This window comes from Dermacentor variabilis, chromosome 11, assembly GCF_050947875.1.
Source record: "Dermacentor variabilis isolate Ectoservices chromosome 11, ASM5094787v1, whole genome shotgun sequence".
Classification (NCBI taxonomy): Eukaryota; Metazoa; Arthropoda; class Arachnida; order Ixodida; family Ixodidae; genus Dermacentor; species Dermacentor variabilis.
In genome coordinates this window covers 119,078,778-119,092,241 of record NC_134578.1, presented here as the reverse complement: position 1 = coordinate 119,092,241, position 13,464 = coordinate 119,078,778, and the positions used below count along the sequence as shown (strand labels likewise).

General features: G+C 42.0%; 1 protein-coding gene across 1 annotated transcript in view; it reads left to right on the top strand.

Annotated features, from left to right (window-relative positions):
* Nucleotides 1-13,464, top strand: part of LOC142563570 (uncharacterized) — a 344,963-nt gene that overhangs the window by 117,176 nt on the left and 214,323 nt on the right. Inside the window, exon 5 of the mRNA XM_075674155.1 lies at nt 7,286-7,447. Coding sequence (XP_075530270.1) covers nt 7,286-7,447 — 162 coding nt within the window. The remainder of the gene's footprint in view (nt 1-7,285; nt 7,448-13,464) is intronic.

Below are 13,464 nucleotides of genomic sequence, written 5' to 3'. Positions count from 1 at the left end.
AACTCGGTCTGCAGCCTGTAACTACAAGGGAACTCGATGCTGTTCATAGACTTCCAGCGAAACAAGGAAAGACACAGCCAATACTACTGAGGTTTCAGTCTCGAACTACTAAGGAAGAATGGCTCAGAAAGAGAGCTGTCTTGAGGGAGAAGAAATCAAATGTGGGTTTGCGTGAGAACCTTACAGCTACGAACAAGCGACTATTTTGGCTAATGAAAGCAAAGGCAACTGAAAAGGATTACATGTTTACATGGATAAAGGAAGGAAAGCTGTTCGTCAGGAAACGTCATGGGGAACGCGCAATTAGAATTCAATCAGAAGATGACTTGTCCAAGATAGAATAGAAGCTGACAATGTCAGTAACACTGATATAAAATGGCAGAACTACTTAGCCAAAGAGACAACCAATACTATAGTCAAGCAACGTTCCGAGTAGATGTGGGCAACTATGTTCATAACAAGCAATGCTTCTCAGTTTTTCACATGAATGCTAGAAGCCTCAGGAACAAATTTGACGAAGTTAACATGCTTCTTTACTCTCTGCACTATAGTTTCAATGTCTTGGCTTTTACAGAAACCTGGTACAGTTCTAATGATTTTATTCCCGAACTTGAAGGTTACAGTTGTGTGTCTATTTCGCGATGCAAACGAAGAGGTGGTGGCGTTGCAATCTATTTTCGCAATGACGTATTGTACAACGAGTTAACAGAGTACAGTATGGTTAACGATGATTGCGAATCACTTGTGGTTGAGTGTGATGGCCTGCTTCTTGCTGTCCTGTACCGTCCGCCTACAGGTAGTGTGAATATTTTTTTGCAAGTTGTTGAAAGGATCCTGGAGCACAGCTTATTGTTGAAAGTACCCGTGTTACTCACTGGTGACTTTAATATTGACCTCCTTCATGAGAACTCTATTAAATATGATCTACTAGATGTTATTCACTCTTATGGCTGTCGGAATTTAATTGAAGCACCAACAAGAATTAATGTCGAAACAAGTACACTGTTAGACTTGTGTATAACGAACCATTTAAGTGACGAAATGGTCTCAGGCATAATATCTAGCGGCATCAGTGACCACTTACCATTCTTTTGCATTATACCACGCTCTAACCATCGTAGTGTTTCGCAGAATGGGAAAGAAGCGAGAGCAAGTAGAAAAATAACTGACAATAACATTACGAAGTTCCAGGAGCTTGTAACTAACACCGACTGGAGTGTAATAGAGAGAGAAAAAAAATGTTGACCAGGCTTACAGTAAGTTTATAGCACTCTTTAAAGAAATTTACGACACTTGTTTCCTACTAGAAATGCGCAAAACGCACCGAAAAATTAGAAAGCCTTGGGTCTCCTACGAACTATATAAAGAAATTGAACGCCGCAAAAAGTTATTTGAAACATTCATTAAATCGAAAGATCCACACGTCCTGAAAACCTACAAGCAGCTTCGAAATAAAACAAACTCTAAAATGAAGAAGGCTAAACGCGAGTACTATCAGAATAAGTTCACCGCAGCTGCAAACAATCCCTCACTGCTTTGGAGAACATTTCGAGAATTATTGACGGGCAACAAAACGAACTGTCCTCAGTCAATAGTTATCGACGGGATAACATTATCAGGGGAATGCCTAGCCAACAAGTTTAACTCGCATTTCCAGGTTTCTGCTGTTCAGTGTAGCGATGCTCCTGTGGGCCTATGTGAAGCATACAAAAGATGTTCTGATATGCCCACTATATTCCTGTACCCAACCAGCCCAGCAGAGATAGCAGACGTCATATCTACACTAAAGAATAACTGCGCATGCGGAGCGGACGAAATAAGTACAAAGCCTATAAAGAGTGTAGCGCAAGTAATATGTCACCCGCTTTCGCATATCTGCAACCTCGTCTTATCGACTGGTGAATTTCCCGTACTCATGAAAATTGCGAGAGTAGCGGCACTGCATAAGGGGGGTGCGTTAGATAACCTCAATAATTTCAGACCCATCTCAGTTCTTCCTATCTTTTCTAAAATCCCTGAACGCATTTTAAATAAAAGAATAGTTGGGCACTTGACAAAAAACAAAGCAATAGTACCAGCACAATTCGGGTTTCAGAAACAAAAGTCTACTGAGCAAGCGCTTTTGCACGCGAAAGACCACTTAATTAAAAACTTTGAAGAACAGACTTACACTATTGGAGTGTTTTTGGATTTCCGAAAGGCTTTTGACTCTATTAATCACGATATTTTGCTTCGAAAGTTACCCTGGTATGGCATAAGAGGTGTAGCATATACTTTAATTAAGAACTATCTCAGCTCCCGTAAACAGTTTGTTATCCTAAAAGATTCTAAGTCCCAACTTCTTGATTTAAACTGCGGTGTTCCTCAGGGCTCAATCCTAGGCCCAACTTTGTTTCTTCTCTATATCAATGATATTGTTAACATCCCAAACACACCGTGCATAACTTTGTATGCAGATGACACCAGCGTTTTGTTCTCTGATCATAACATTCAAGAAGCATTTAACGTAGCCAATAGATGGATGGGGGACCTCAACTGTTGGCTAAATTCAAATAGAATACAACTGAACTGCGAAAAAACAAAGTACGTCATATTTAGACCAAAAGGAAAGCAGCTGATGGGTCACTACGAGTTAAATTTTGGGGGGCGCATTATAGAAAATACGAAGTGCGTAAAATTTTTAGGCGTATGGTTTAACGAAAACCTGTATTGGTCCATTCATGTGGAGACCCTCAGAGCTGACATTCGTAGAGCGACGGGAATGATTAACATGTTAAAGCATCTTATTCCAACGAATTTAAAGAAACAGCTATATTACACACTAATACACTCTCGTCTACACTATTCTCTTCTGGTCTGGGGAACTACTACCAAAACTAACCTTATGTCACTATATAGGCTGCAAAAAAGAGCCGTAAGGGCAGTTTGTAACCTACCTGTTCTTGCACACACTAAACCGTTTTTTGATAAGCTTGGCATACTCCATATAGACCACCTATTTTTACATAAGCTATCGCTCGAGGCGTTCCGTCTCCGTCAGGCTGATCACATACAGTTTAATCAGACCTTCGCCACCAAAGAAACTCCGTATAATCTCAGACATGACCCAATCTCTATACCGCTTACTCGCACGAACTACGGGAAGCAGGCATTACACTTTCAAATATCAACTTTACTTAACAATAATCCCACAATTCTGGAACAATTACAAACCACGAAATCAAGCTTGAGGTTCAAGAAATCTGTTAAAACGTATTTTCTTCGCTGCTTTATTGTATAACTTCCTTATGTACTACAATGTTACTGTTTTGTTTTCCTTTTTAACATGTTCTGATCGAGATTCGAATTGTTAATCGTTTTTTATATGTTATCATATTTCGAAAATTGTAACACTTGTTGTGCTGTTGTTTGCTTCAGAGTGTCAACATGCTTTGGGTGCTGCAGCCTTTGTCAGGCAAGAATATTGCCTTTTGCTGCAGCCCCTGAGACAGCTGTATGTCTCAAACAACAACAAATAAAAAAAAAATATGTAGCGCGTCGCTGGCATCATCAAGACAGTGCGCAGCAGCTTAGGCAAGGAAAATAACGAAAGTGAACAGCTTGGTAGTTGCTCACGCAGCCAAGCCGATGGTGACTGTGCCATTGTGACGAAATCTGGGGCGGCGATATCGACGGCTGACGCGTTTTCTTTCTTCTTTTTTCTTACAGCGAAGCCGTTAAGGGCTACTTTCCCCACTATCGTGTCGGGGTGTAGAACAAAATCCCGACCATCGTGCAATGCCGGTCCGATCCGTGGCGGAAGTGACGCAGGCTTTCAGAACTTCCGATGCGTGGTCCGATCCCGAAGATAGTGCAATGCCGGGCCGACCCGTGGCGGAGGTGCAGTTCTCCATTAAGGGGCCCACATACACAGCTTCGCTGGTCATACTTCTTCACAAAGTCGATGGGAACGGCGTTTTCCTTTTTTGCATAGCTTTCGCTTTCAGAAAGAGATAATTCTTTAAATTCAATGTCATTCGTTCTTGTCTCGTAGATTTAAATATGAGTTTAAACAAACTCTATATCCCGTTCATCCCCAAGAGTAGGTGTAAGCGGCTAAATGCTCGCTAGCTCGCTCGCCTACACACACACACACACACACACACACACACACACACACACACACACACACACACACACACACACACACACACACACACAGAGAGAGAGAGAGAGAGAGAAAGAGATAAGACTCATGCTCGTCCGCATTCACATTTAGACGCGCCCACGCATGCACATATGCACAAAAATGTACGCACGCACACGGAACTGCACGCATACACAGACACGCGTATGCTGGCTCACGCATATACGCACCCGTGCGCACGCATATTCAAATACTGATACACAAACACGCGCGCACACGCAAATGCAAGTACATACGCACGCATGTTGAAAGTGTGCACACCGGTATACACTCCCTCTCCTCCCCTGTTACCTCACAAAAACATGGCCGCGCAAATAGACTGCATGACACTCGCTCTGCAATTACGGTTCAACATTAGAGTTGTAATAAATCGCTTTACAGTTTAAATTTCGCGCTTCTTCATGTCAATGTGCCCTCTGATGATAGGGTATAATACGATTTGCTTCTGTCGTGTGAGATAACCGCCCATCCCCCACCAAAACACTGCTTTAACGCACCACCAAATTTCCGACTAAGTGCCATAAGTGCATATGTTGTTACAAAGTACTACCCTCTTGGCGGAGATGGTAGAAGCTTGTTCATACTAGGCTGTTATATAGAAATACAATGTTTAAAATTTTGCCCTTTCAGTTACGCACGTGCATATTGCTGTGAGGTTCCACAGGATGGTGAAGGTGCAATGTCCAGAATTCCTGAGTATGACCGTGCTACAAGGCACGATAGTATTTTTTTAACGTAACACAAGGACACGCGCATGCTCGTTGTTATGTTGTCCAAGGCAAAATCTGAGAATAAATGCGATGACTTAAGAAATAAGCAACCTATTGCTACCTTTTGTGAAGTAAAAACAGAAACTAAAACATTTAGAGAGCCCTCCTGAAAGAACCAAAACTGAAACCAAATCTTGAGCTTTGTGGTTGGGCCATCTGGTGGAAGACTGTAAAACTCAGTGTTACGTGGGGTTAAAGAAAAAATGTATCATGCAGCACGACAGTGAACCCCTGTCACCATCATGCGGAACGATACGTGCGAGCAATTGAACGATTCGGCCAAGGCTCTTTATTTTTCTTTCATAATATGTATTACAGTAGCATTCCACCTGACATTCCCCAGTTGTGCATAGTCAGAGAACGGAGGGCACAGTGAAAGTCACACAGTGAAAAGACATCTTTCATACTGTGGGTAGAAATGTTGGTTTCACTTTAGAAGGGTGGTAAGGATAGCCACCTCACCAAAATGGGGTACCAGTCCGGTTGTGTATCGAGTCCATCATAAACCTGTCTTAGGTGTAGTGCCATTTGGATGAAATGTACCCTTTCAGGTACAGCCCTTCCGGTGTTTCGGTCCATTATTAGTGTTTTCCACAGGCTTTGCATTCCTAAGGGAAAAAAAAAACATATCGTATGGTGCACTATTATCAGACGTCAGCAGCAGGTATTGCACAGTGTGAGCGTTAAGAGGAAGCTTTAGCTCGAGTGCTCCTATCTAAATACATGTAAAAGGAGAATTCGTTTTTCTCGGCAACCACTGCACCAAATTTGACGAGGTTTGTTGCATTTAAAAGAAAAACTTAAAATCTAGTGACTGTTGGTTTCGAATTTTTGAGTTAGGTCGTCAATCGTTTATTAAATATTGCCGAAAAACAAAAATTTTCAGAAAACAAAACTATCAAGTTTACAACTCTGTAACTCAACCACTAAAGATTATAATACAATTCTGTGAATTGCATCTAAAAGTACATCCATAGCGGACAAAATTGATATGTTACACATGAATACAAAAAAATTTAATCATAGGGAAATACAACTTTTGTAAAACCATTGTAACCAACGTAACAAATTCATGTAAGATGTAAAATGACATATTGAATTTGTCCGCTTTGAATGATCTAATGGATGCCGTTTACAGAACCGCGATATCAGTTCTTGATGCATAGCTATCAATTTGTAAACTTCGTGCTTCTATTTTTTTCAGACGGTCAAATATTTGAAAATCGTTTTAGGAACATTCAAGCCCTAAATCGAAATTCCGCTTCCAACAGTCACTAGAATTTAACTTTCTCTTTCAAATGCAACAAATTTCATCAAAATCGGTCCAGGGGTTATCTCATAAAAAGGTTTTTGCGTTTTACATGTATTTGAATAGGCCGCGTCGGAGTTGGGCCCGAGCTAAAGCTTCCTCTTAATCTCAAATTCTTTTTTTAAAGTACGTTGGAGGACATACCAAAATAGTATGGCGTCGGTGCACCTAATATGAAAACCCGAGTGTTTCACTTGGCAAGCCGTGGCCGACATTGCTTTATTAGCTGCATCGGCCACGGCTCGGCAAGTGATACGCTCGGGTTTTTATAGATACTACGTGCACTTGCCCGACTTTGTTACAAAAATTGCTTTTGGGAACAGTGTTACGCCATGTGTAGAGAGGCGAAATAGGCATCAATCGAAAGATGATTCTCCTGGATACGTACGCTGTAGCGGCTATTAAAATAGACGCCATATCTTTATCGCAGCTATCGTTTTTGTCTAGAAAACCGAGTACAAACTTTCTTCGTGTCCATAGGCTTCCATTGCTGAATCTTTAACCAATCTGCGAACAAAGTTCTTTCTTGCCACAACGTAATTACTGCATTTGACTCGTGTAGATTGCCTTCCAGAACATGTCTGTCACCTGCCATTTCAATAATCTACCTGCAGACCTTGCTATTCGCGAAAAACTTGCTCGTTCCACTGAAAACGCGCTAGCTTTGTGGCGGGGCATCTTGGGGTGCTAGTTGGTACTTGTCCAGGAAAGCTGTATATGAAAACAAACTTAGGTGAAACACTTCAGTGTCATAAAAACCGGCAAGAAAAAGGGCGTTCACCTCTACTTCTTGATGTTCGCGGCATATACTTGACCTAATAGCACACTCTTCTGTTTATCTTAGGTAGATCGCTATCAACGTTTCAACATACAGATACGTGGTTGTGACACTGTACACGGAATCTTGACAGCTCTGTAGTTCATTACTATCATCAAATAAACGAGAAAGCCATATCTCTCAGGTTGTTTCTCGAAGCAGTTGGGACATTATGTTAAAATTATATCTTGTTTTAAATGCAGATACTTCGAAGCCATGAGACATTGTTCCTTACGAAGGCGTCTGGGACTGCATTATTTACAAGACTCGTGAGGTGCTTCAAATCGCATCTTATTGTGGATGGAAGTGGACGGAGCCGCACAGTGGAATTCCAACAAAGAAACGGAACAATATCCATCGCAGAGGTTCGGTAGACACCATATTACCATTTTCGCTGGTTCGTTTATGTGCGTTTTTGAGCGTTGTCATTGCCTTGTTTCTTCCTGTAGTATTCATTATTTATACTTGCATTTCTTTACACCAGCACGGCCTGATCGAAGAGTGAGTTTTGAGTGGAACAGCTGTTATGATATTGAGAATTATGTAGTCTATGCTGTGTTGGTTCGATCATAATAATTAGATAGACGTGCCTCGCACATTTAACTCAAAGACTACGAGACGCCATATCAAAATATTCTTAGCTACCGTTCTAAAAACTATTTCGTACACAGCCAACATGTTAGTGCCGCTACATAGTGCTATTCACGTAAACCACGTTGTGGGGCTAGTTGGTGCACAGCTTTCAAAAAAATGAAGCGCGAAAGGTAATCGCACACTAAGAAGGAAGCACCTTGTCCTGTCTTTTGTTCTTGCTACCGTTGGCGCTTCATTTCTTGGAATGCGGTTCGCGGTTTACTGAATATATATATATATATATATATATATATATATATATATATATATATATATATATATATATATATATATATATATACATACATACATATATATATATATATATATATATATATATATATATATATATATATATATATATATATATATATATATATATCTATATACTTTATATGTTTTGAAATGTGGGAAATATTAGGAGCGATATACCGGTACATTTCGAAGTCCAATAAAATGAACATTACACACCGTCGATGTCGGCTCCTCTAGGGACGATATAGGAAACGCTTACAAAGTTTCTCTGCTTTTGTGGAAACGCAGTAAAGGCAGCAACTTCATGCACTGACAAAATGGCGGACTTTATGGTTGGGATGTTAAAGCAGTTCGAAATCTTTAAGAAAACTGTGTGTTTTGAAAATAGTTACTGGACGTGCATAATCCTAATTCCTATGGGTTTTACGCCGTGTGTAGTGTGCTTTCCCTGTTTTCTCAGTGAACTATGCAAGGGAAGTTGTTGATATTTCGTTGATGTAAGAAGCGTGTTTATTTATTTATTTATTTATTTATTTATTTAAAATACCTTCAAGGCCTTAGGCATTGCAGAAAGGAGTGGGGGAACATAATAAAAAGAACTGTGTAAGATACAAAGGCATTCAACGTGGCGTTTCGTGAATGGTGGTGTTGAAAAGGTCGGTATCCAGGATGGCTGCAACGGTGGCGGGAAGGTGGTTCCAATGTTTGCTTGTGCTAGGAATAAATGAATTGCTACAAAGTTTATTACGTGAAGACCGCACACCAACTTAGAAACTGTGGTCAGAGAGAGATGATATGTATGCCGGTTAGGTGATAAGCTGTTCTTTCAACAAAGGGTTGTGGAGGTAGATTCGATGGAAGAGCGAAAGGCGAAAGCATCTGCGATGGAAAGAAAGTTCTGGCAAATCAAGTGTTGTTTTCATTGAGATAACGCTAGCATATCGGGAGTAGTGTGATAAGATGAAACGCGCTGCACGATTTTGAAATGCTTCTATGCTGTTTATGAGTGTAATGTTAGCCGGGTCCCAAAGGGCGCATGCGTATTCTAGTTTGGAGCGAACTAATGTTTTGTAGATAGTTAGTTTCACTGACTACGGTGCAGATGAAAAGTTTCGGCGCAAGTAGCCCAATGTGCGGTTGGCATTGCTACATATTATGTCGACATGCATGTCCCAGGAAAGGTTGCTGGTGATGTTTAGTCTAAGGTATTTGTACGATGAGACAACTGAGAGAGGGCTATTGTTGAGGAAATATGTATGCAGATTAGTAGTATTTATGCGCTGTGATACGCGCATGCATTTACATTGGCTTAAGTAAGCTTCATAGACCAGGTGTTACACCATAACAAAACGTTATTAATGTCATCTTGGAGTTTACGGGAATCATTGAGGTCAGTAATTTTATGATATAGAACGAAGTCATCAGCAAAAAGCCTAATAGTTGAAATTTTCACACAGGAAGCAAGATCATTACTCTAGATTAGAAAAAGTAGGGGACCCAGAACCGATCCTTGGGGCACACCTGACGTTACCGCGAGGGCCGCCGCCGACAAATTGTTGGCGATTACGTGTTGTGTTCTATTCGCAAGAAAGCTTTTAATCCAGTCCAGTACTAACGGGTCAATGTTAAGAAAACTAAGTTTATAGATTAGTAGGTTATGGAATGCGGTACCGAATGTTTAGCAAAATCGATAAAGATGCAATAGGTGTGAAATCCTAAGTCGGTGTTAGAAAAGAGGTCGTTAGTAAAGCAAGAGAGTTGCGTTTCGCAGGAGAACGATTTCCTAAAGCCATGCTGGCTGTTGTTATATCGGAATATCAGTTATACGAGATTCAATTATACGGGAATATATTATATGCTCCAGAATCTTACAGGGAATGCTGGTTAGTGATATGGGACGGTAGTTTTCGGCACAATGCGTGTTACCTGATTTGTTAACAGGAACCACCTTCGCCACCTTCCAGTCGCTTGGCAGTGATGAGCAGTGTAATGATTGTTGAAATATCATAGAAAGAATAATTGATGAATACAGTTCACTACATTTGAGCATTTTTGAATTAATTTCATCTGAATCCGCAGACGAAGGTATTTTCAAATTACCAATTAGTTTTCTAATGCCCACCCAGTCTATAGGAATTGAATCCATCAGGGTATCGTAAGCTTTCGTTGAAGGTGACAAAAGCATAGGTGCAGCGTCATGAAAGAAGGAAGCAAAGACATTATTAAAAATTGTGCGGCACTGATCACTTTGAACAGGGGTGTTAAATTGGGACAATTGTATTGGGGCTGGTGAATTACCACGAACAACATTCCAGAATTTACGTGGATTGACATGTAAGTATGATGGTAATGTAATGTTGAAAAACGTTTGCTTAGCTTGGGAAATGTCGCTACAATATTCATCGTTGATGCGGTGGTATGGAGACCAACTAACTGGGTTGTTTCATGTTTCACGGAACGAAATAACCGTTTTTTCTTGTTACGAAGACGGCGCAATACGGCCGTAAACGAAGGCGACTGGGGATTACTGTGTACTTTTCTATGGGGAACATATTTCCGAGTTAGGAATAACATCTCGCACTTATAAAGGGACCAGTTTTGTTCAAGTGTTCGTTGATCGAAATCGGGCATCATTCCATCGATAAAATGCTCCATTTCTTGCGTGTTTGCGGGAATATCAGCTTTGGAACAATAGCGAATTGTCTTAACCTTCTTTGTGTAAGAAAAGTGTGTTTTTAAATGAAACTACAACAATGAATGATCACTTATCCCAGGAAGATAAGTTATCGGTGAAACTAGGTCGGGGATAGTAGACAGCACAAGGTCACGTGGGTTAGAAGACGTTGGAGTGACTCGGCTTGGTTTGTGGAGGAGCTGTGTTAAGTTGTAGTCAGAGCACAAATTTAAGAATTCAATAGACTCGGCTGAAGTACGCCTAAAATTAACACAGTCGCTCTCCCATATTATATCTGGAAAGTTAAAGTCCCCAAACAAATACCGAAGAGCTACGAAACCTAATACTCAATTTGTTAAGGACATCATGGAAATCTGCACAAGATATAGACGAATTTGGTGGCCTATAACATGCAGAGAATATAAAGGGACGGTCTGAAATGTCCACGCGCACGCAGAGTAATTCTAGGGGTGATGCAGTGTCAAGAACAGATGAATGTAGGTTAACTTTGACGGCAATCAAAACGCCCCCTCCTGACCGGATATCGCGGTCGCACCTGTAGGTGTTATAAGCACTTTGACAGTCGAATATTTCATTGTTCTTTATTTTCGCGGAAAGCCAAGTTTCAGTAAGGGCACTGACGTCAGCGGAGCAAAAATCGACAGTTGAAGATAAAGCTGTTCGCTTGTTGGAAACGCTACGCACATTAGTGAAAAGAACAGACCCACTATATTGACAAGGTCGACTTGAAGATAGCTGTGCAGAATGAGAGGAAGGATTGTTAAGACCTGTGGCATCGTTATTTACTTCAGCGGCGAAATCGGAAGAATAAAGTTCGCAGATAGTATGGGGGACAGAAGAAGACACATAGGCTTATTTGTCCATGACTAATTTATTTGTCCGCAAATAAAATGATTGCCCGCTGGCTTTATCGAATTCAATTAGTTTCTTTCGAGATTGGCGTGTAGCCCTGCAAAAATCTTCTCGATTTCTCAATCTTCTCAATCGTGGCCTACTAAAGGCCACAATTGTGGGCTTCAGTAGGCCTTTCAGTCACAGTATATTTTCTCTTATTTTGAACGATGAAAACTTTATAATATTGGAGGGAGTCTTGCCAACCACAAAAGAGCCAACACGATTTGCCGTAGCAATCGCTTCATCAGAGATTTCTAATTTTAGAAAGTTTTTAATAAGATCACGTACAAGGATTTCAGTTTGTGCCCATGTTTCCGAAGCGTTATCAACAACCCCATAGAACAAAAGGTTGTCCCTCCGTAATCAATGCTCCAAGTCCTCAAGCCTAGATTTTAATTCAGAGTTTTCGCATTAAGGAATTTGAAGTTTGCAAGATTGAAGTGTATCTACAACTGTTTAAAGGACTACCAATCTGGTTGCCAGGTCCGAAACATTGTGAGTGAGGGCATCTTGGGTTGCTTTAAGTTCTGAAAAGGAACGCATTACGTCTTCATGACGGCACTCAGCTAAAGCGGATAAAGCAGCAATGGCAGCAAGGACTGGGCTAGTTTCATCATCAGGCCCAGGATTCTTTTCTACACCCCCGCATAGAAGGATCAGTTTAGAAACGTTCGCACAGTCACAAAAAATGGCATATAACACATTCAGGCACGGCACGAGCAGCAAACAAACGTCATTTGAACGCTTGGAATGCAGTGAGGGACTGCCACTAACCTGAACATAGAAGGACACGTTGAGCGGCAAGTGCATTTTGGCTGCTCCTGCGTGCCCACTGAAGTAGTGGAGCCGTTGTAACGTTGTGTGTGATGTGTTGAAGAGGGAGGCGTGGCCGGTCTCATGGCAGTAACAACAGCAGAAGCCACACTGCTCGGCTGATGTCGAAGATGGAAGCACTCGTGCTGACGATATCTGGTAATCAGCAGCTTGTGGTACCGAGCCTAACGACCAGCCTAGAAAGAATATCTGCACGCGGCAAGCGCATTTTGGCTGCTCCTCCGTGCCTACAATCAGTAAGGCAGACTAAATGCTCACTCTGAGTAGGTAAATTGCAAAATTTGTAGGAAACCAATTCATCGCTTGCAGAACGTCATACGCTCGTCTTACTATTTAATCTGATTTCAGCTGTATTACATATTGAGGCAATCGTGCTAAAAGGAGCGGTATGTTAATAAGTGCAGGAGCACGCGAGAGGAGGCGCGATCTCGCAGTGTTCAAACCAGGGGGGCAGCAGTTCCGAGCTCATGGGGTGAACGAGGTGAGAGTTGCTGCCAGGAGAGACGTCCGCGGCAAGGCGCGGAAGATCGCAGAGCAGAGCGTGGACGAGGACATCCGAGGAACCGGGGCTCCTGCTCCCAGTGCTCGAGAGGCTGGCTGACCCGAAGGCCGCCGGCCCCTGAGTTGCCGCACCTGAGCTGTGCCGAGCAGCGTAACAGTGTGGCACAAATGTTGCTGTGCTAGACGCGGTCCTCTCGTGTGAGCGCCGCACGAATTCCGACCGGCGTACGAGCTCGGCACCGAGGCCGTGCTGGACGTGCGACTGTAGGCCGCGCGGAACAAGGCATCCCCTAGCTGCTGCCGCTGCGGCTTCTGAGCGTGCCGAGCCCGAGAACCGTGTACGGGTGAACCCACAGTGCCGTGATGACCGAATCGTGAGCTTCACAGCACGGGACTATTTCAGCCCATATCTTTCAGTGTGCTGTATGTGTGTGGACGCACTGACTGCCGTTACGCGGGTTATCAACTCTCCGTATAAATATATTTTAAAAGTTGCTTTAATTTTTATTAAAACTCCTAAATGACTCTCTGTCTTTCTTCCGCATCACTGCGCACTAGCAAAGGTGCCGT